The 22,739-nt window shown below is 41.0% G+C and overlaps 1 protein-coding gene and 1 pseudogene across 1 annotated transcript; one reads left to right on the top strand and one right to left on the bottom strand.

Annotated features, from left to right (window-relative positions):
* Positions 1–4,289: 4,289 nt before the first annotated feature.
* LOC139412307 (DNA polymerase epsilon catalytic subunit A-like) lies at positions 4,290–10,017 on the top strand (annotated as a pseudogene).
* A 6,018-nt stretch (positions 10,018–16,035) lies between these two features.
* LOC139411932 (P2X purinoceptor 2-like) lies at positions 16,036–22,108 on the bottom strand. The gene is made up of 12 exons (XM_071158693.1): positions 21,913–22,108; positions 21,061–21,196; positions 18,820–18,891; positions 18,468–18,543; positions 18,253–18,349; positions 18,039–18,119; positions 17,624–17,771; positions 17,175–17,305; positions 16,779–16,869; positions 16,582–16,647; positions 16,389–16,466; positions 16,036–16,143 (listed from the first exon to the last, which is right to left on the bottom strand). The coding sequence occupies exons 1-12, from the start codon at positions 22,050–22,052 to the stop codon at positions 16,036–16,038; spliced, it is 1,224 nt and encodes a 407-aa protein (XP_071014794.1). The 5' UTR covers positions 22,053–22,108.
* Between the last annotated feature and the right edge of the window lie 631 nt (positions 22,109–22,739).

Here is a 22,739-nt window from a genome sequence, read left to right as displayed (position 1 = left end):
AGCGTAAAGTGTGCTGGCTGCATCAGTTGCTATATTTAAAATGGTTCTTGCTATATGGGATCCTTTGGGCATTCCTACCCTATTCAAGTTGTAATTTTAAATGTATATGTTTAGAGACGGTTTGGGTAGCGACATCCAATCAGGAGTGTCTTTGGTGGTCTCTGGGTAGAAAAACCTAGCTAGCTCAGCCAGCCATTGGCTAGGCCGTCAGAAGCTGGACAGAAGGCCTCTGCCATTCCACTGCAATTATAGCAGAATTTGAGTGGCAGTGGAATGAACCAATCACACTTTGACTGGCAATTGATTGTATTTCTGTGACGTGTCTAGGCCTTCACTACTGAGGTAATTAATTCATAATACAGAATAGTAGGCTGATAAACTGCCAATTCAGTAGGTGGCAGCAATATACTTATACGTATAAAACCTTGAAGAAGAGCGTGCAAGAGAATGGTTACGGTCCAAACACAAGACACACCCTATCCTCTCAGCCCTCAAATGAAGTGGACGCTTCTGATGATGTCTAATGAGTATACACTTGCAGGGCGAGGAAGGAATGATTTTTAAATGGACCACCCTTGGCTGGAAATTCTTCACTCATTCATCCCGCAATGATTGTGTATTAAGCCAGCGGTAGCTTGTGGGTGCTTTATATGTGCTACATTCAATTATGAGGGCATGTCTACTTATGTTAAATATTATTAATATATGCCTGCCGATTAATCGGTATCGGCTTTTTTGGTCCTCCAATAATCGATATCGGTATCAGCGTTGAAAAATCATAATCGGTCGACCTCTAATATCTATCTACATGTACATACTACCTCAATCAGGCCGACTAACCTGTGTCTGTATGTAGCCTCGCTACTTTTATAGCCTCACTACTGTTATTTTTCACTGTCTTTTTACTGTTGTTTTTATTTCTTTACTTACCTATTGTTCACCTAATACCTTTTTTCCACTATTGATGAGAGCCTGTAAGTAAGCATTTCACTTTAAGGTCTACCTACACCTGTTGTATTCGGCGCACATGACAAACGTTGATTTGATTTGAAATGCTTTTTGGAATAAGCAAACGTATTATTTTGGTGGACATGTTGATCTATCAGGGTGTAAATATGATCAGTCGTGCGATGTTTCGGTATAAATCCAATTTGGCTTTTACTCAAGACATTGTGCTTATTAAGGAAGTTTAGAACGCTTACATTTACAGAAAACCTTCCCCAGGTTACTGTTCACACAAATGCCTCTGTAATTGTTAGGGACAAATTTGTCTCCGTTCTTAAAGATTTGGGTTATGAGTCCTTGATTCCAAATGTCAAGGAAATAACCTACACTCAGGATCAAATTAAACAGTTTTAATATAGCCAATTGAAATTTTGCACTAGTGAGTTTGAGCATCTCATTTAGTATGCTTTTTTAAATTTGAGGGCCTGAAGTTTCTTACAGTGCTCCTGGTCAGTAATTGAGGAGTCCAATGGATTTTGATTGTCCTTTATAGCTTTTTCTAATCTTTTCAACTCCTCATGATTTTGGCATTATTCTGCATTTGTTTTAAAATGGGTTGTCCATATGTCACCATTTTGTATCGCCAATTCTTCTTGTTTAGATGTTTTATTTTATTTTTTACACATTTTGCCAGAAGTTGTTTGTGTTTATTGACTCCTCAATTAGTGTCAGCTGCTTGCTGTTGTACTGTGCTGTTGTACTGTGCTGTTGTACTGTGCTTGTTTGGTTCTGAGTGTACGTTTTTATATAGCTTTAAAGTCTCACAGTAATGAAGGCGTAATTCACCATTATTTGGGTCTCTGCGCTTTTGGTTGGATAGTGTTCAAAGCTTTTTCCTTATAATTTTACAATCTGCATCAAACCAGTTGTCATCTGTGGTCTTTAAAAAAATAATACAAAAATTCAGTTGTGCTTCTTTTGCCGCTTGCCTGAATATGTAGTTGATGTTTTTTACTGCTAGATTGATGCCTTCTTTACTGTGAGTGAATGTGCTATCCAGAAAGTTATATAAGAGTGTTTGGACATTTTGGTTACAGGTTGCTTTCTTGTATTCTTCTGTGCTGTTTTGGGCCCATCTGTATGAATTTCTGATGTTGTACAGCTTACTGGGCTGTGAATGTGTAGTTGTTTCCATGTCTGTTCTTAGGAGGAGCAATGTAATTTGGCTGTGATCAGACAGAGGTGTTAGTGGCTTGACAGTGACTGAGCTGAGAGAGAAAGGATCAATGTCTGTAATCATATAGTCTACTGTGCTGTGGTTTAGGGGTGAGCAATGGGTGAATCTCTCCAAAGAGTCCCCCCGTAACCTACCATTGACAAAGTACAGACCCAGGCTTCGACAGAGCTGAAACAGTTCCCTTCTGTTTTTGTTGATGGAGCTGTCACTGTTGTTTATATGGGGGAGTTAGAAACAGTATGGCCTGTAAAAAGCTGTCCCCTCTTATGGTCATTAGATCAGGTAGTGTTCCTGTGCACGCATTTGTGTCCCCACAGATGAGCACATTTCTCTGGGCCTATAAATGGCACATCTCTTCCTCAAGGGTGGGGAAGATCTCTGAGTAATATGGGGATTCTGAGGGGGTTGTATATAGTTCAAAGGAACACATATTTTTCTGTCAGTTCAAGTTATTTTTTCAGTTTTAACCAAATGTGATATTTACTCATTTTGAGGGGATCAATTAGATTTCGGGTTTTGTACCAAATGATCAATCATCCAGAGTCTCTGCCTCTATTGACAGAGCTGTATTTCTATGATTACCTCTCTGTAGCCTGTGGGACAGTAAGTGACAATTTCAGTCTTACACCATGTCTCCTGCAGAATGATGACATCAACATCGTTAAGATTTTTGTTGAACTCCAGTGCTGAACTCTTCAGTCCAAAGGTTGATGAGTTTAGGCCCTGAATGTTCCACATGCTAACTAATAGTGATTGCATGTTGCAAAAAGAAAGAATAACAGTCAGAAATACAGTAACTACTAAGTTGTTAAGATTGAGATAAACAGGATAACAGACTATTTTTTTCTGTTTCATAGAACAAGTAAACTTTTAGTACAGTGTGTGTGTGTGTGTGTGTGTGTGTGTGTGTGTGTGTGTGTGTGTGTGTGTGTGTGTGTGTGTGTGTTTAGTACAGATGTATTGGAGGAGCTGTTTAATCTAACTCAATCCTACAGGGTTCTCCTGTCCTCTGACGACGGTGGTGATGTGGGAGTTGGGGAACCACTCAGAGGCCGTCTCTGCTACTCTGTTGACCAGGCTGCCTATTCTCTTCTGTCTCTCTCGCTCTCTGTCTTTGTCGTTCTCTCTACCTCTGTCTTGCTGTCTCTCTGTCTCTATCTCCCTCCGTCTTTGTAAAATTAGGAGGCAGCAGATTGCACAGAACAAAGTAGCAAGGATTTTTTTAAGGTGGATATTTGGTTATTACGTTGTAGTCATGCACAATGCTCTTGGTTGGTCATCAATCAAAAATATCATTTTAAAAAACATGCTTATTTTATTTCACAGTGTCCACCATTTAAAACAGTCAAACTCCATTCACAACAATATTCAGTTGGTAAGAGACCAGATATTCAGTCAATACTAGGAATGGATTGTCCACCATTCCTAGCAAAAGAACATTTCGCTTCAGAGCAATAAAGACATTGAGTAATTGATCTGTGCAAACCAGAAACCTTTCAATATATGCATTCAAACAGGACTTTAGGACCTTTTAAATATAGTACATTGGAAGGTTGTGCAGGACTATGGTAGATTAAGAATCAATCTATCTTTTTAGACTGTTAGAGTATATTTATCTGGTCAATATGTTAGCGTATTATGTCTGTTGGTAACAGTGTGTTATATCTGAAAATATGATCCTATTATAAATTGTATTTTAATGTTTAAGGACTCTTGGAAGATTAGTCCAAATGAGGACTAAAAGAGATCCTAATAAAATCAAATATCTCTCGCAATCTCTGTCAGTCTCTCTCTCCTCTCTTTCACTATTTTCTCTCTTTCTGTTGTCTCTCTCTGTTGTCTCTGTCTGGTGTGGTCAGTTCAGTTGGACTACCTACCTACCTCGACCGTGGTGTAGGGGAACTTTAACCGCATCCTGCTGCGCACCAAGAAGAGAAGGATAAAGGACGCCATCGATTACGTTGCTCCCCGCCTCATGTACTACTACCCCTCTAGAACGTTGCTGTTTTATAACATATATGCTGGCTATGGAAATATCAAAGCCAATTACTGAACATAAGAAAACAATATTTTTGACTAATAAACAAATATTGCTTATAAATCAGTGATGCGCCTCCCGGGTCGTGCAGTGGTTAAGGGCGCTGGACTGCAGCGCCAGCTGTGCCACCAGAGACCCTCGGTTTGCGCCCAGGCTCTGTTGTAACCGGCCGCGACCCGGAGGTCCGTGCGGCGACGCACAATTGGCCTAGCGTCGTCCGGGTTAGGTAGGGCTTGGCCGGTAGGGATATCCTTGTCTCATCGCGCACCAGCGACTCCTGTGGCGTGCTGGGCGCAGTGTGCGCTAACCAAGGTTACCAGGTGCACGGTGTTTCCTCCGACACATTGGTGCGGCTGGCTTCCGGGTTGGAGCGTTCTGTGTTAAGTTGTGTATCGGGTTGGATGCGGCTTGGGTTGTGTATCGGACTTTCAACCTTCGTCTCTCCCGAGCCCGTACAGAAGTTGTAGCGATGAGACAAGATAGTAGCTACTAAAAACAATTGTATACCACGAAATTGGGGAGAAAAAGGGGTTAAAATAAATACATGTAAAATAGAAATCAGTGATGCATGGTGGCTGTGTGATGGCAAGCCCTGTGATGGATGCTTGAATTAATAAATAAGTGTTAGAGCTAAATCACCGGCCGCGACCGGGATGTCCGTGGGGTGACGCACAATTGGCCTAGCGTCGTCCGGTAAAGGGAACAAGCACTGACCATAAATTAGTAGGCAAGATTTTGTTTTAATTATTTATTTTTTACTTTATCTGACCAAAACATTCCTCAATCATCTTCCTTGCAGTATTCACTCCTTCTCCCACTGCTGGGAGATCCTTATGTGGATGCATCTGATCAAATTATGGAAGAGTGGAGAGAAAGCTGCCTTCCAGTGTCCTGTATGGAGAGGTACATTCTAGTTCTACTGGACCTGCTTTTAAACAATGTGTGTATGTGTTTCCCATTTCTCATAACCAATGAAAAAGGCTGGGGTAAAAATGACACACCACCTGCATTAACTTTCAGAACGGGACAGCCTAGAAGAAGGGAAATGGGGGTGGAGAGGAAGAGGAGAGCAGTGAGGACGAGGAGGAAGCTGACGATGAGGAGGAGGATGGCGCTGGAGCTGGCGCTGGAGACATGGATGAGGTGGAGGAGCTGATGGAGAGCAGCTGGAACATCATGCAGTGTCTGGCCCAGACTGCCTCCTGTCAGAAATACTTCCTCATGACCGTCTGTTATCATATCATGTGTACAGTGTTTGATCCATAATGAATTTGGAGGGGGTGCGTGGGCACAGCTCCCTGATTTCCTGCACAAATCCATCCATCCTTTTATCATGTCTCCTCTGTTTCCTCTTAGCCTACATCGCTGCCGTTGACCACGGCATGCGAGTGAAGAAAAGAAGTAACGCCCCAGGAACCACACCCATTAAGAGGCGGGGGAGCAGGGCAGGCTTCCCAGCAAGCAGCAGGAGACTCCAGCGCTCTTCCCGGTAAGTAATGAGAGAGCGGTACCACAAAGCCACAAGGTACAGTACCAGTCAAAAGTTTGGACAAACCTACTCATTCAACATTTTTTTTTCTTTTTAAAACTATGAAATAACACATATGGAATCATGTAGTAACCAAAATAGTGTTAAACAAATCTAAATATATTTACAATTTTAGAGTCTTCTTCTTTTGCCTTGATGACAGCTTTGCACCTCACAAAGACACTGCCGTTGGAACCAGAAATCTCAACTTTGGTCTCATCAGACCAAAGGACATAGATTTCCACTGGTCAATTGTCCATTGCTCATGTTTCTTGGCCCAAGCAAGTCTCTTCTTCCTATTGGTGTCCTTTAGTAGTCGTTTCTTTGCAGCAATTCGACCATGAAAGCCTGATTCACGCAGTCTCCTCTGAACAATTAATGTTGAGATGTCTGTTACTTGAACTCTGTGAATCCCCTCGTGACAAACTCCATTACTGCAGTAATTAAATAATAAAGTTGACTTGTTTTGAAGAAATGTCTCTCCTTTTGATTACAATAATTCCATGACACTCCTCCGACCCCCACAGGTATGATCTCCTTCTCTCAGGAGTATGTGTCAAGCATCCTGACCCAGAACTTCTTCGGCATCACCCAGAAGATCCAGAAGAAGGTGACTGGTAGTGGTGGAAAAGGTACCTAATTGTCATACTTGAGTAAAAGTAAAAATACCTTTAATTTAAAATGACTCAAGTAAAAGAGAGTCACCCAGTAAAATGCTACTTGAGTAAAAGACTAAAAGGATTTCCTTTGAAATATACTTGAATATCAAAAGTAAAAGCATGAATAATTTCAAATTCCTTATATTACGCAAATCAGACGGCACAATTTTCATGTGTTTTTTTCTTCTTCTTCTATTTGCGGATTGCCAGGGGCACACCAACACTCGGACATCATTTACAAGTGAAGCATTTGTGTTTAGTGAGTCCGTCAAATCAGAGGCAGTAGAGATGACCAGGGTTGTTCTCTTGATAAGTATGTGAATTGGACTTTTGTCTGTCCTGCTAAGCATTCAAAATATAATGAGTTTTTACTTAAGTACTTTACGCTACTGGTGACAGGCACCCGGACTGTGACCCAGCCCTCAGAGATGTTCCCAGTCCTTCCCCATAGAGCCATGCACGGGCATGAATTTTAAACCCAACCCATTCCTGTTACATTCAGGCCCTACCCTACCCAGGCCTGATTGCTTCTGCCAAATTTAAAGCCCGGCTCTGCCCGAAATCAAAAATAACTTCCTCGATTAGTAAACCCATTAGCTGCTATTCTCTGTCAGTCACTGACTCCCTGCACCCAGGCAGCTCGCTGTCTCTTTCTTTTGATGTGGTTGAAGCACTTCTGACACCATGTTATGATCTTAGTCAGATATGGCTGTACTGCACAGCAGAGAACGAGCAAATTAGCATGGCTGACGCGTGACCCACATGACTACACAGCTGTGACTCACTGAGGTTGGTGATAACAAGACTACAAGCAAATGGCTCAGCTTCAAAATGTTGGTGATAAATGTAGCCCTAACTTGATGTATAATGTCGGGGCCAGTCGGTGTCGGGTAGCAGAGCTCTACTGCCCGGCTCCCACCTGCCACTCAGAAACCCAGCCCTGGAGTTCATCAAATACGTCTGCCACGTCAGTGACTGGGAACACGAGTCACACCGTAATGTCAAAGTTTTGCAATGAAAATTAGTGTTTGTTATTGGACAAGTTCAGGTAGTCCCGGCCCGTTTGCTTCCGTTATGTGCCTAGTGAATACACCCCGGTGTCATATACACTAGTGTTAGCATTTCAGTTCTGTTTTCTTCTGTTTCATGCCTAATGAATACAACCCTCCCCTATAGGTGCTCTCCCTGGACGCCAACATGGTGAATAAGCTAAAGAGGGACCTGCTGAGCCTGGTGGACGTGTGTGAGTTTTCGGAGGACACCCCTGAAACTCCTACTTCCTGCCCGAGGTCATCTGCCACCACTACAACCTGCTGCGATGTTGACCTTTGCAAGGATCCCTCAGTGGCACAGGTGAGTGAAACGCTACAGCTTACATTTCTACTTATATATTTTCAAGTACCAATTCAGAATAGTAGGCAAAATTAAGAGGTGAAAATAGACAAAATTGTTAGGGTGAGGCACATGGGCTACTAACAGCTTATTACATACACAACATAAACTTATGTATACTGTAGCTAAGAAAGTAATACTATCTCCCAGGCATATTACATAATTTATGCAGCAGCATACAAGACATTTTTGGACTCTGTACTGTGCTCACTTGAAACAGGAGTGTGAAGCAGCGATCCTTCGTCGTGGTCAAATTTTGTCATCAAACTTTTTCATCAAAGTCTGGCATTCTCTGGATTTATGGTGCTTTCAAGACAACTGAGAACTTGAGAAAAAAAAAAAGTTGAATCATGTTGACGTCATGTAGCTTGTTTTTCCCGAGTTCCCAGTTGTCTTGAACTCTCTAAATTCAGATTTTGCAGTTTCGAGTAAACAGTTGTTTTCAGTTGATTCATGATGATGATGACTGCTATCATTTTTTGAAGTATGATGTTGACGTCAGTTAAATCAAAGCTACTGTAGATATAACGTGATTTGACGTCATTTTATCTGTGACCAATTTGTTTTTTTCTTCTTTTTTTAACCTTTATTTAGCTAGGCAAGTCAGTTAAGAACAAATTCTTATTTTAAATGACGGCCTAGGAACATTGGATTAACTGCCTGTTCAGGGGCAATGACCTTGAGCCTTCTTGGATGGGCACTTCTAATGTTGCTATGTGGCAGCACCCAAGGGTCTAGAATTTTCTGTCTACCCTTAGATTTGGCGTGACGTAGTGTCCCCATGAATGACAGAACACTGAGCCAATCACGGCGTAACGCTCCATATTTTTTGCTGGTTCCCCCACCACCACAGAAAGCACTGCGCTAGGCTGAAACACCTGCATTTTGGAGCTGCCTTACTCAAGAAAACAAAAAAGTGACCATGTTTGTATGCGGCTTTATTAACTCAATGATATATAGATATTTTTACATTGTTTTCAAACTGATATGTGACACGAATTAATGCCAAAATACCATGCCTTGAATGACGGGTCGCCGCTGAGGTGAATAATTCTAATAAGTTTAGTTGTAATATAATTAAACAACAACAAATACATGTCAAATGTAATGATGCCATAAAATTGCCTGGATAAAAGACACGCATTGCTGTTGAACCAGCCTTATTGTAGGCCTAAGGGAGGGCTTGGGTTTGGAACATGTGAAACTGGAAAAAAGCTACTTTTACAGGTTACAGATAACTTCTAAATATCATATCTCGTTGCATAATGGGCATGGACACGTAGCCTACATCATGGAGGGGGTTTTACACACGTCCAAAACGGAACCTGTATAGCTCAAATAATGTGTGCCTGCCTACAATGCATAGATAAAAAGGGAATGTTAGCTCACTGTTTTACTCCTCTCAAACTTGATATTTTAAAAATATTTGGTGATTAAGATTATTTTCAGAGCAGTCTCATGAGCCAAAATCTTGACTACTTCACGATTGCATTGGGCAGACAAAAAAAGCCTTGATTGAAGGCTGAATGGACAGGATGGGCATATTGCTAACTTTGAGACAATCTATCTTTGATGTGACAAGAAATTATAATCATGCATCTTTATTCCTCTATGATTTTCTATACAGTAGCTGTAAAAACAACATATAAACGACATTTCTTGACCACCCATGTACTGTAAACGTAATCGAGTTGCCAATCGCGTCAATCAACTTTCCAGTCTTTACTAGTCTCCAGCCAAAATTGTAGATATGATGTGTTTTGCCTTTGTATAGGAAATCTCATTGATGACAACAAATATAGTACTATTGTCAAGGTTTTTTTTGTCTTAATATTTTTATCAATAAATCTTTTTTGTAAATGACACAACTGACAGTTTCTATTTTCATTGGATATTTTCCGAAGCGAAATCATATTTTTTTTCTTCTCTGAAACCCTCTCAATTGTATTTATCTGTCCTGTTTATCGTTGACCCAGCCATGGTAAGTAAGTCATTGATTGAGTGCTGAGTGCTGAGATATGGAACCCCCATCAGTCCTAAACATCCTGTGGTACCTCTTCCCTCTGGAATCAGATGCTAATGTGCCTCACAGGAATAGTATGAGCTTTTATTTAATGGTTTTTACGCACTGATTTGGGCCCAGACTACATTCTTCTCACCCATTTATCCTCTCGGTCTGATGGCTTTCAGGGCCATGATCTCCCTGGAGATGAGCTAATGATGAGTCCTGCAAGTCATGTCTCTCTGCCTGTCTGCCATTAGAACAAGATGCATTGTATCAAATCAATATATTTCAAGCGCATTTTAAATCACAACACACTTTACAGTAAAAAAAACATTAAGCTATTTGATTTTGAATTTTAGGACCCCTGTAGGTATAACAAAAAACAAAAAATGTGTATAAAATATTGAATTTGCCCTTTACTACTATAGTCCAAAGAATTTCATTCAATAATACATTCATAAATGGCAAAACAGACAGGTACAGTAAAAAAACTATACAAGCTAACATATGGAATTGTTTTAAGATGGTCATACCATGGATTGTTTAGCTATTTGATTTAGCATTTTAGGACCCCTGTAGGTATGAAGAAAGAACATGTTTTTATACATTATTGAATTTGCCCTTTACTACTATAGCCCATAGAAACGCATTCAATAGCATATTCATAAATGGTAAAACAGACAGGCTTTGAAGTGTATTTCCTGTATCTAAAGAAAGCCAAGAAAATATTGTATTTTTTCGGACATGTATTTAACCCCTTTTTGGGGGGGGGCACAAAACTACCTCCATACTTTCATAAAAGTTTCTAAACCTGTACCAGGTGACCTTCAAACAGAAGACTGTGGCGCATTAGTTTGTAGCCCAAACGGTTCCGACGCTACAGACAAGTTACAGACCTCAGACATGGAGCAAAAGTAGTTTGTTCGGTTGCTACAGAAGTTTTCTTGAGAATATCAATTTTCGGGATGTCTCGTGGTCTGACAAACACCGCTGTAGCTCAACCATCTTCCACCGCAGATATCTCTAATTTAAATTGACAGATGTTTATGGGGATTATTTTATGATGCTACAAGATGCGTCAAATAGACTCTTAAACCAGGTGTACACTACACGTTTTTGGCCGCAATTTAGCTGTCCCAGACAAGCTTTTGAGAGCAGCCAAAATCTCAATGTTGTTGCCTTCTCGGTGCGCCCGGCCGTCACCGACGCTCGTTTAATTAAGGTTAGCTGGTCAGAGATGCAATCTGAAGGCTACCGATCTCGTCCTTGAGCAGTACCAGACGTCCCGATATTTTCAAACATGTTTTATTTTACCGGCACGAAATCTGCAATGTTCTTGGAGTGTAAGATGTTCAATGACTCGTTTTGAGAACAATGATCACGTTTAGCAAAGGAGAGCGCGTCAGAGAGGAAGCCAGTGAGATGACATTGTTTCGCGTCATCCAGAATGTGTAGACTCTAGAGCAGTATCGATAACTACTATTATTATGTACCTGTACTTATCTTTAAAGTGGCAATATGTAACTTTTTGTGCGAACAGACCAAATTCACATAGAACAGATCTACCGCTTCTTAAACGTTTCTATGTGTGCTATTTCTATGCATACTATTACGTTTGGGTTTGTACATCAGTTTCAAACAGCAGAAATTAACATATTTTTGATATATATTTCACAGCGGTTTTCAATTCAATTTTATTCAACTGAATTCTAAATTTTAGCTAGACATTTCAACTCTCTATGGCAAGTGTGAGTGTCTGACTGAAAACGTTTATGAGGCAGCTTTGCAGTGGTGTAAAGTACTTAAGTAAAAATAATTTTAAGTACTACTTAAGTAGTTTTTGGGGTATCTGTACTTTACTATTTATATTTTTGACTACTTTTACTTTTACTCCACTACATTCCTAAAGAAAATAATGTACTTTTTACTCCTTACATTTTCCCTGACAGCCAAAAGTACATTTTGAATGCTTAGCAGGACAGGAAAATTGTCTAATTCGGGCACTTATCAAGAGAACATCCCTGGTCATCCCTACTGCCTCTGATCTGGCAGACTCACTAAACACAAATGCTTAATTTGTACTGTCTGAGTGTTCAACTGCGACCCTGGCTATCCGTAAATAAAAATAAATAAGAAGAAAATCGTGTTGTTTGGTTTGCTAAATATAAGACATTTTAAATTAATTAATACTTTAAATTTTTATACTTGAGTACATTTAAAACCAAATACTTTTAGACTTACTCAAGTAGTGTTTTACTGGGTGACTTTTGCTTTAACTGGAGGCATTTTGTTTTAAGATATCTTTACTTTTAGTATGAAAAAAGTATGAATATTGGGTACTTTTTCCCCCACTGCTGCTTTGAGCCACAGCTTGTTGTATCTATGTTAAATCTAACGGCATCATTGTTTTCGCAAGACAGCGTGGTATTGACAATCCTCACGACCAAGTGAAGAATATTATAGTGTGTGACACCCTGTCTGTGACATTTCGTTTAGTGTGTGCACCACTTCATTGGCAAGACAAAAAAATGACAGAAAATACCCTTGTTTAATGTGAGAGTCTCAGCCATGTTAGGATTTTGAAAGTCATGTAGTGTACAGTTATGGCCAAACGTTTTGAGAATGACACAAATATTAATTTCCACAAAGTTTGCTGCTTCAGTGTCTTTAGATATTTTTGTCAGATGTTACTATGGAATACTGAAGTATAATTACAAGCATTTCATAAGTGTCAATTTTACATGAGGTTGATGCAAATAGTCAATATTTCCAGTGTTGACCCTTCTTTTTCAAGACCTCTGCAATCCGCCTTGGCATGCTGTCAATTAACTTCTGGGCCACATCCTGACTGATGGCAGCCCATTCTAGCATAATCAATGCTTGGAGTTTGTCAGAATTTGTGGGGTTTTGTTTGTCCCACCCGCCTCTTGAGGATTGACAACAAGTTCTCAATGGGATTAAGGTCTGGGGAGTTTCCTGGCCATGGACCCAAAATATAAATGTTTTGTTCCCAGAGCCATTTAGTTATCACTTTTGCCTTATGGCAAGGTGCTCCATCATGCTGGAAAAGGCATTGTTCGTCACCAAACCGTTCTTTGATGGTTGGGAGAAATTCCTCTCGGAGGATGTTTTGGTACCATTCCTTATTCATGGCTGTGTTCTTAGGCAAAATTGTGAGTGAGCCCACTCCCTTGGCTGAGAAGCAACCCCACACATGAATGGTCTCAGGATGCTTTACTGTTGGCATGACACAGGACTGATGGTAGCGCTCACCTTGTCTTCTCCGGACAAGCTTTTTTCCGGATGTCCCAAACAATCGGAAAGGGGATTCATCAGAGAAAATGACTTTACCCCAGTCCTCAGCAGTCCAATCTCTGTACCTTTTGCAGAATATCAGTCTGTCCCTGATGTTTTTCCTGGAGAGAAGTGGCTTCTTTGCTGCCCTTCTTGACTCCAGGCCATCCTCCAAAAGTCTTTGCCTCACTGTGCGTGCAGATGCACTCACAACTGCCTGCTGCCATTCCTGAGCAAGCTCTGTACTGGTGGTGCCCCGATCCCGCAGCTGAATCAACTTTAGGAGATGGTCCTGGCGCTTGCTGGACTTTCTTGGGCGCCCTGAAGCCTTCTTCACAACAATTGAACCGATCTCCTTTAAGTTCTTGATGATCCGATAAATGGTTGATTTAGGTGCAATCTTACTGGCAGCAATATCTTTGCCTGTGAAGCCCTTTTTGTGCAAAGCAATGATGACGGCACGTGTTTCCTTGCAGGTAACCATGGTTGACAGAGGAAGAACAATGATTCCAAGCACCACCCTCCTTTTGAAGCTTCCAGTCTGTTATTCAAACTCAATCAGCATTACAGAGTGATCTCCAGCCTTGTCCTCGTCAACACTCACACCTGTGTTAGCGAGAGAATCACTGACATGATGTCAGCTGGTCTTTTTGTTGCTGGACTGAAATGCAGTGGAAATGTTTTATTGGGATTCAGTTCATTTGCATGGCAAATAGGGACTTTTCAAATCAATTGCAATTCATCTGATCACTCTTCATAACTTTCTGGAGTATATTCAAATTCACATCATACAAACTGAGGCAGGAGACTTTTCGAAAATTAATATTTGTGTCATTCTCAAAACATTTGGCCACGACTGTACACCTGGCTTTAAGGATGCATTTGAGTTTCTGTGGATTCAGCTTTCAACAGTATGTTCTATCAGAGCCTGCTGCTCCAAGACCAGCGTTTTATCATTACTATACTGCTGATGTTGAGCATGAGTTTCCTGGAATTTAAATTACAGTTTAGTGCAGTGTTGCTTGGCTTTAAAATTTGTTGATTTAGTCTATCTGGAGTGATAATGATGAGGAAGAGTGCACATTCATCCCTAGCTCCCTTTGTTGTGGGCATCTGTAAAAAAATAAAAAATACATTTTTAAAACAGCCACTGGTTATGGCTAGACTGGGGGAGTCTAGATCAAAGTGATCTTAACCCACCAACCTCCATCACGATAACCTCATTGTCCCAGAGAACTCACTTTGTGTACTAATGGGCATTTCTCTCTCAGACCAATAATCTGATTTCACATCTACGCTGGAGCTGAGTCTTACAATTAGATTGGTTGCATTGGGTTCCCTGACGACTGATAGCTTGTCTCAAATGATTGAGTGAAGTACTTACTGTACAGAGCCCAATATACTTACCATATCCCTTTTTATGCTATATTTTTTATTATGACATCATGTTACAGAGGGGAAAATGTATTGCAATTTTATCATGTCTTCCAAAATGTAATAAATACAGAACTCTGCATTAAAACAGCATTTATAGCATTGCCTAGGTTTTTCTAGTTACAGGCATGATATCTGACTTGGTCTGTTCATATCACTTAGTTCCAAAGTGTCATTGTGGTTGTCAACAGACAACAACGGTCCATCTATTGCATAATACCAGAGGAGGCTGGTGGGAGGAACTATAGGAGGACATGCTAATTTTAATAGCTGGAATGGAGTAAATGGAATGGTATAAAAAACATAAAACATATGGAAACCAACCCACTGAGCACACACTGGTTGAATCAATATTGTTTCCACGTCATTTCAAGGAAATTACGTTGAACCGACATTGAATTGACGTCTTTGCCCAGTGGGACATGTTTGACTCCATTCCATTTATTCTATTCCAGCCATTACAATGAGCCTGTCCTTCTTGAGCTCCTCCCACCAGCCTCCTCTGCACAAGGCAGTCACTGATCCAGTAGACCTCAGAGATGAGTCCTTTTCGATACCGATGTTTCTATTATTCACTACGAGTCCAGATGGATTCACACTTCCCCACAATCTTGTTATAGAAACCATTTTGTGGGAAATGTCATCATTATTTGATTACTCTCTCTGAGAGTAGCTCTCCTCTTAGGCATCTCGCTCAGCATCAGTATTCTAAATGAACATTGGAGGGAATCTAGTCCCAGAGACTGTTATCCCTGAACATAATATACTGAAATTGCCCACCATCATCTTTTTGATTCACCAATTGTTTGAAATGTGTGTTTTCAAACCAGAAAGAAGATCTGCCAAAATATTTTTTCTTTATTTCTTCCAATCTGATCTATGTACAGTATATGATTGACTGGCAGAGATCACAAGTTATAAGTTGATGATGCTAGACATTTATTGTTGTGTTTGCATGTATAGCTTATACAGTTATTGACCTGGTTCAGGGTAGACATGAAAAGAGGGTTCTCAGCATAATGTACTCCAACATGTTTAGCTGATTGCGATAACTTATTTAGTTTATTTTTCATTGGTTGGATTAAATTCAGATCATTTGCAATTATTTGAGATTCAGTTGGGGTCAGTACCATTTCAGTCCCTGTCAGTTGAACTGGACATGGAATTTCTCCATTGGAGTTTAATTCATTTCCTGAATCAACAGGAATTTTCATAAAATATTTACACTAATTCATCATAGGAAATTGCTTTTAGTGAAAGAACTGGTGGCACTCTAACTAAGTAGGATGTTTTAGTGGTCTTAGCTGTCTTTCAGTTAAATCCCGCAGGGACAGAGGTTGACCCATCAAGGAGGTCTCTCTGAGGACATCTGAGACTGCTTGGGGGGAAAGGTCGTCTGTCTGTCCCATCCGCCTGATCAGCAGTCAGGTGTCTGAGGAAGAACATCATCCATGCATGTGGCCAAAGACTGATGTGACCAGAGGGCACTGTGGGGATGGGATGTCACAGGGCCACTCCCTCTGACAGGTCAGAGTGGGTGGAGCCATAGCTGATGATGGTGAATTCTGTGGGAAGTGTGAAGGTCTGGCTGGGTTTTGGAACTTTACTGTCCTGTAGAAATATACGGTCAGAAAAAAAACGTTTCTAGAACCATGCTAACTCACAGATAGGGGCTAAGACAGAAGTATTACATTATATTAATACTTTTACACATTGAACTCCTATATTCTTTGGGAGTTACATTACCTAACTGGGTGTTTAATCAATGATAAGGGCTATGATATAGCAGAAAATGGTTAACAGAATAAAAAAATATGATCATGAATATGTGTGGAATCAAGTAGTTTTTTTCTTACATCATCAAACTTTCTGCCACTGTAGATATCATTCTTGTCAATGAAAGTGAGCATGATCCAGTCACAGATAATGGAACACTGGAATGAATCAAAGTATCATGTCAATGAATGGATAGGAGTTGGTACAACCATTACTGGAAGCTGGTAGAAACAGACATCAACTCATACCACAAGAGTGCTGAATCAAACTCACTATTCCAACTGAGGTCATGGCTGTCACTGTGTTGATGATAGTTGGGATTATGCTGAATCGTCCAGCCTGGAGAGGAATTATTTAAGAGTATGACTTTGACTGAGTCTATAACCATATGTCACTAAGTAATTGTTCTGATCAACTGGTTATTGATGAATTGAGTACTGATGAAGGCGGTTAAAGTAGGAAATTCTTACATTTCCATGAACTATTACATCAAGACGAATCCCAAAGGCCTTGATAAGTGTCCGGAACTCTTCTCCATCTTTGCTGTAATACTTGGCAAATCTAAACATAATTTTCTAGGTCAAACAACTGTAGAAAAAGGGGGAAAGAGTCCTCCATGCCTTACCAAGATACAGCAGAGATAGTCTAAAATGTTACAATAGGTCATGTCAATGAGATGGGAAGAGTAAATACATGGTCGTATTCACTAAGCACCAAACGGAGGAAAGCGGACTAAAACGATGAGGAACCACCTAAACGTGTCCAATAAGAAACACTTGTTTCCGGTTTCTGTTGAAAAACACTTGCCACAGTGTGCACTATTGAATATGACCCAAGCATTCACAAGATGCTATGAAGTGGCTAACCTGAAGTTGTAACCAGAGCTGGGCAGGTTCTTCCGAAGGTCCAGGCGACGGAATGAGTATGTGGGTTTACACTCCGAGGGGTCCAGGTCAAGATCACACTTCCAGTTAATGAAGACACCAATCACTCCCCCCTGACATGATACAATCCATGAGCTCTCTAACTTAACCATTGCAGCGCTCTGTCCAGCTCATCTTCACATTCCTCACTATTGTTGATTGTCTCTTATTTTTTATTTCCATGATCTATTAATTACGTTATCAGTAATCACTGTCAGATTCAGAAATATTAGAAACACACATATTGTTAGAGACATTAGACCTAGATGGAAGATTGTGTCTTTGTGTGTCTTGTGAGCACTGAAATGTAAGGGTTCTCTATAGTTAATATGATTGGTCAAATGGGATATACATTTTGATTGTATGTATGTATATTGCAGGTGTAAACATACAGTCCTGCAAAGCTCGCTGAACTTCTCCCTGGCCTGTTCTGCGATGTAACCCAGCCGGAAGATGGGGCAGTAGGGGTGTTTCTCCTCATTGTAATGACACTTATTCAGATATTTCTGCCCGTTTCGTTTGTTTGGTTTGATGTTTCCTCTGCCAAAGAGATAAGAGAAGATTGTTTGCAGAAACAGTTGAGACTGCATATTTGACCGGGATACGGTTTCCTATATCATACAGTTCTTTATATCACCTACGTATGGCTCCTTGTCAGTGTATTGACCATGTATTGCAGCCTGATGTACGTGTGTGTGTGTGCATGGGTTTTGCAGTCTGCGAGCGCATTCTGTGTGTTGTTGAGGTTGATGTGTGTGTGACTGTGTGTGCATGCATGTGTGTGTGTTATTGAGGTTCATACTATACCTCAACACTTTAAATTTGGGGAAATGGATGGCATTCTTGATGTAAACAGTGAAATTGATGGCCTCTGCTAATGCTGGCTCCCTGGAGGAGACAATAACAGTTTAGACCCTTGTGCCACAATGATTTTACAAGTGATTTATTCCAGACTAGGGAGACAGTAGTTCTGTGTTTGACTACTTCCTATTTAAAATGTCAAATTGATATTGACCCTTACCGTATTGCCGCATAGTCCTCAATAGGACACCAGGTCTGAATCTCACAGGTCTTGAAGGTCTGGTTATAGTAAGGAACACAGCGCCCAGTTCTCTGTCCTACAGGAAACACATCAGTCTAAATGCATTAGGACTAACTGACTGACTGACAGACAGACTCATAGAATGTCTGGCTTAGTGAGACTTTTCACTTCATCCCCTCCTTTATAGTGCGTACCATTGCCATCAAAGTCCACTTTTCCTGAGATGCAGTCCGAGTCCTTTGAGCAGTTGGCATTGGGAACGGTAAAATGCTAAGAAAAAAATAAAACGTAATAGTTCAGATGGCAGCATTAACTGGCTTTCCTTCTCTGTGGTGGTAGACTGGTAATGATACTGATAGATCTTTATCACATTATCTTACAGAGCTTTTCCATGAGACAGTGCTAATTGCAATATTAGAGTATGGAGAAAAGCACACAACTCAACATGAAGCCCTAGTATTGATTATGGGAAAACGACAGCAGTTTTATTTAGCTCATATTGGTTTCAGGAGAACACGAGTGTGGAGAATGGTTGTGACCTCTCACCTCAGCACACGTGCCTTGCCTCTGGTTGTGTGTGACCACTCGTCTCAGTATTGTGCTGATCACGTCACCGCCCTGCAGGTTCAATGCCATACAGAAGAATGTACAGTATATGTTGGTAATTACAAAGGCTATATGTTAAAAACATACAGTAACTAGCTACACATTGGATCTTCTATGGGAAGCACAGCCGCGAGCTGCCCAGTGACAGGAGCCTATCAGACGAGCTAAATAACTTCTATACTCACTTCGAGGTAAGCAACACTGAAACATGCATGAGAGCATCAGCTGTTCTGGATGACTGTGTGATCACGCTCTCCGCAGCCGATGTAAGACCTTTAAACAGGTCAACATTCACAAGGCCGCAGGGCCAGACAGATTACCAGGACGTGTGCTCCAAGCAAGCGCTGACCAACTGGCAAGTGTCTTTACTGCATTTTCAACCTGTCCCTGACCAAGTCTGTATACCAACATGTTTCAAGCAGACCACCATAGTTCCTGTGCCCAAGAACACCAAGGTAACCTGCCTAAATGAATACCGACCCGTAGCCCTCACGTCTGTAGCCATCAAGGGCTTCTAAAGGCTGGCCATGGCTCACATCAACACCATTATCCCAGAAACCCTAGACCCACTCCACATTGCATACCGCCCCAACAGATCCACAGATTATGCAATCCACACTGCCCTTTCCCACCTGAACAAAAGGAACACCAACGTGAGAATACAATTCATCGACTACAGCTCAGCGTTCAACACCATAGTGCCCTCAAAGCTCATCACCAAGCTAAGGACCCTGGGACTAAACACCTCCCTCTGCAACTGGATCCTGGACTTCCTGACGGGCCTGACCCAGGTGGTAAGGGTAGGCAACAACACATCTGCCACGCTGATCCTCAACACGGGAGCCCCTCAGGGGTGCGTGCTCAGTCCCCTCCTGTACTCCCTGTTCACCCATGACTGCATGGCCAAGCACGACTCCAACACCACCATTAAGTTTGCTGATGACACAACAGTGGTAGGCCTGATCACCTACAACGATGAGACCGCCCATAGGGAGGAGGTCAGAGACCTGGCAGTGTGGTGCCAGGACAACAACCTCTCCCTCAACGTGATCAAGACAAAGGAGCTGATTGTAGACTACAGGAAAAAGAGGACCGAGCACGCCCCCGTTCTCATCCACAGGGCTGAAGTGGAGCTGGTTGAGTGCTTCAAGTTCCTTGGCGTCCACATCACCAAGAAACTATCATGTCCAAACACACCAAGACAGTTGTGAAGAGGGCACGACAACGCCTTTTCCCCCTCAGGGGACTCAAAATATTTGGCATGGGTCCTCAGATCCTCAAAAGGTTCTACAGCTGCACCGCCGAGAGCATCCTGACTGGTTGCATCACTGCTGGGTATGGTAACTGCTCGGCCTCCGACCGCAAGGCACTACAGAGGGTAGTGCGTACGGCCCAGTACATCACTGGGGCCAAACTTCTTGTCATCCAGGACCTCTGTACCAGGCGGTGTCAGAGGAAGGCCCTAAAAATTGCCAAAGACTCCAGCCACCCTAGTCATAGACTGTTCTCTCTGCTACCGCATGGCAAGGTGTACCGGAGCGCCAAGTCTAGGTCCAAAAGGCTTCTTAACAATTTCTACCCCCAAGCATTAAAACTCCCCAACAGCAAATGGCTACCTGGACTATTTCCTTTGTCCCCCCCCCCCCCCCCCCCCACAATTTTTACACTGCTGCTACTCTCTGTTTATTATCTATACATAGTCACTTTACCTCTACCTACATGTTCATATTACCTAAATTACTTCGACTAACCTGTGCCCGGTACATTGACTCTGTACCGGTACCCCCTGTATATAGCCTCAATACTTATTTTCAAGTTGCTCCTAAATGATTTGTTTTTTTCTATTTTCTTCATTATTTTAATTTTAATTCATCTATCAATTTTTTACTTCAGTTTATTTTATTAAATACTTAACCACCATAATTTGCAAATAAATTCATAAAAAATCCTACAATGTGATTTTCTGGATTTTTTCCTCTCATTTTGTCTGTCATAGTTGAAGTGTACCTATGATGAACATTACAGGCCTCTCTCATCTTTTTAAGTGGGAGAACTTGCACAATTGGTGGCTGACTAAATACTTTTTTGCCCCACTGTATCTACTATTATTTATAGATCAGTCAGGTTGCTCTGTCAGTGATTATGGGACTGAGCGAAATTGATGTCCTCAAGTTGGCTCACCTCTGAGGGTCGGACGTATTCTACCATGTCCAGAACGTGGTCACCCTGCAGTGCTGTGCCTTTCATCTTAGTGTAGACTGAGTTCTCTGGCCTCGTCTCACTGTCCTGATAGGCTTTCTGACTGATAAAGACATACCTGTAGTAGGGCGACATGACAGATGCAGATTAACTTCTGTTCTGAGGACAAATTCAATGTCAATTCAGATCTCTTACGGGTTATGATATATTGATTTTGAGAGATACTTAAATATGATCAACTTTATTTGAAATATTTGAAAATCTAACGCTGAAATATGATGTTTATCAGTACAGTAGACAGAGAGACATCTTCCTCTAAAGGACCATTAAAAAAACCGAAATGTATGAAAATTGGCCTATTTGGATCACATTACACAATGACGGTGGTCAGTAATGGCCAATCAGAATACAGCAGTCCCGCTTAATGACAGCAACCTGTATGTGGTTACCATCAATGTATTTAATTGCGAGTGAAAGGCATTTCCTCACCACAAAGTGGCTATTCTCAGCAAATTACTAACTTTACATCACAGTGGCTTGTATAGCTTTTGAAAGCAATAATATGGGTACACTGACAGAACATTCCATCTGAGCTTACAAGCCAACCATTTTTTTTTTACCATTATTTTCTTCCTATGCTTTCCAATACCAGACTTAACGTTGCCTTGATTGGCAAAATATCTGCATTATTTAAGGCAGGTCACAGATAATGCAACAGAAATACTCAATCACAGAAAACGTCAGGATAGTTACACACAAAGACAATACTAATTCAAATCACATCCTTGTCTATCTATTTTTAAATGCATGCATAAACAGGAGGCCAGTACTTACCAGATAAAATAGGTGATCACAAAAAACTGAACCCCTCTATATATGACTCCAAGTTTTTTGTTTTTAACCACCATTACCTTGGGGGTCTCATAGTCCAAGAAACCAATAAAATAATCCTTTATAAACTGAAGCAGTCCCATTGTGATTTCTGAGTTTATCAGCTGTCTGTTCAGATGTGAGGTCCTGAGTGACTTGTTCGCAGATATTTCCAAGCTTGTGTCATGAGTCAGCCAGTCAGTCTGTCTCTCTCTCTCTCTCTCTCTCTCTCTCTCTCTGTATCTCTCTCACTCTCTTTAACATCCCTCCCTCATCCCCTGTTATGCTGTTCTCAAAAACGAATTGCATCGATAAATTCAACATAAAATGTGATTCACTAATTTGGTGGATTGATCATGGTAAGGAGAAAATATAGTGTTTGTTTTCTTTATTCAGACCTACACAGAAAACACACATTTTATTTATGCTGGTAGCAGATAGGAAATGTCTCTCAAATCAACAATTATCTCTGTCTGTCTGTCTCTCTCTCTGTCTGTGTGTCAAATCAAAATCAAATCCAAGTTTATTTGTTATATGCACATTTCTATTGCAGTTCTAAAACTCAATAGTGCATATAATAATGTAGAATATCAAAGCTAATCAATGAACAAAAATAAACACAAATCAAAAGAGCACATCAATCAGTAAAAAAAAACAAGGCACATAAAATTGATACAAAAGAACACAATTTCCCTTTATACAAACAATGCAAAACATTGCAAAACAATGTGTGTGTGCTTGAGTGCATCTGTGCGTGTGTGTTTGAATGAATTATGAATTAATCCTTTAGA

The sequence above is a fragment of the Oncorhynchus clarkii genome, chromosome 6 (assembly GCF_045791955.1).
Source record: "Oncorhynchus clarkii lewisi isolate Uvic-CL-2024 chromosome 6, UVic_Ocla_1.0, whole genome shotgun sequence".
Lineage (NCBI taxonomy): Eukaryota > Metazoa > Chordata > Actinopteri > Salmoniformes > Salmonidae > Oncorhynchus > Oncorhynchus clarkii.
Note: the sequence above shows the minus strand (reverse complement) of the source record. Positions and strands in the feature narration are given on the sequence as shown.

Bases quoted from the DNA above. Each gene is read 5' to 3' on its own strand.
- LOC139411932 (XM_071158693.1), bottom strand. From the start codon at position 22,052: ATGGGACTGCTTCAGTTTATAAAGGATTATTTTATTGGTTTCTTGGAC. The intron at 17,772-18,038 runs GTATAGTATGAA...TCTCTTTGGCAG, and splicing joins CCCAAATTTAAAGTGTTGAG to AGGAAACATCAAACCAAACA. The intron at 17,306-17,623 runs GTATGTTTACAC...GTATCATGTCAG, and splicing joins TCAGCGAGCTTTGCAGGACT to GGGGGAGTGATTGGTGTCTT.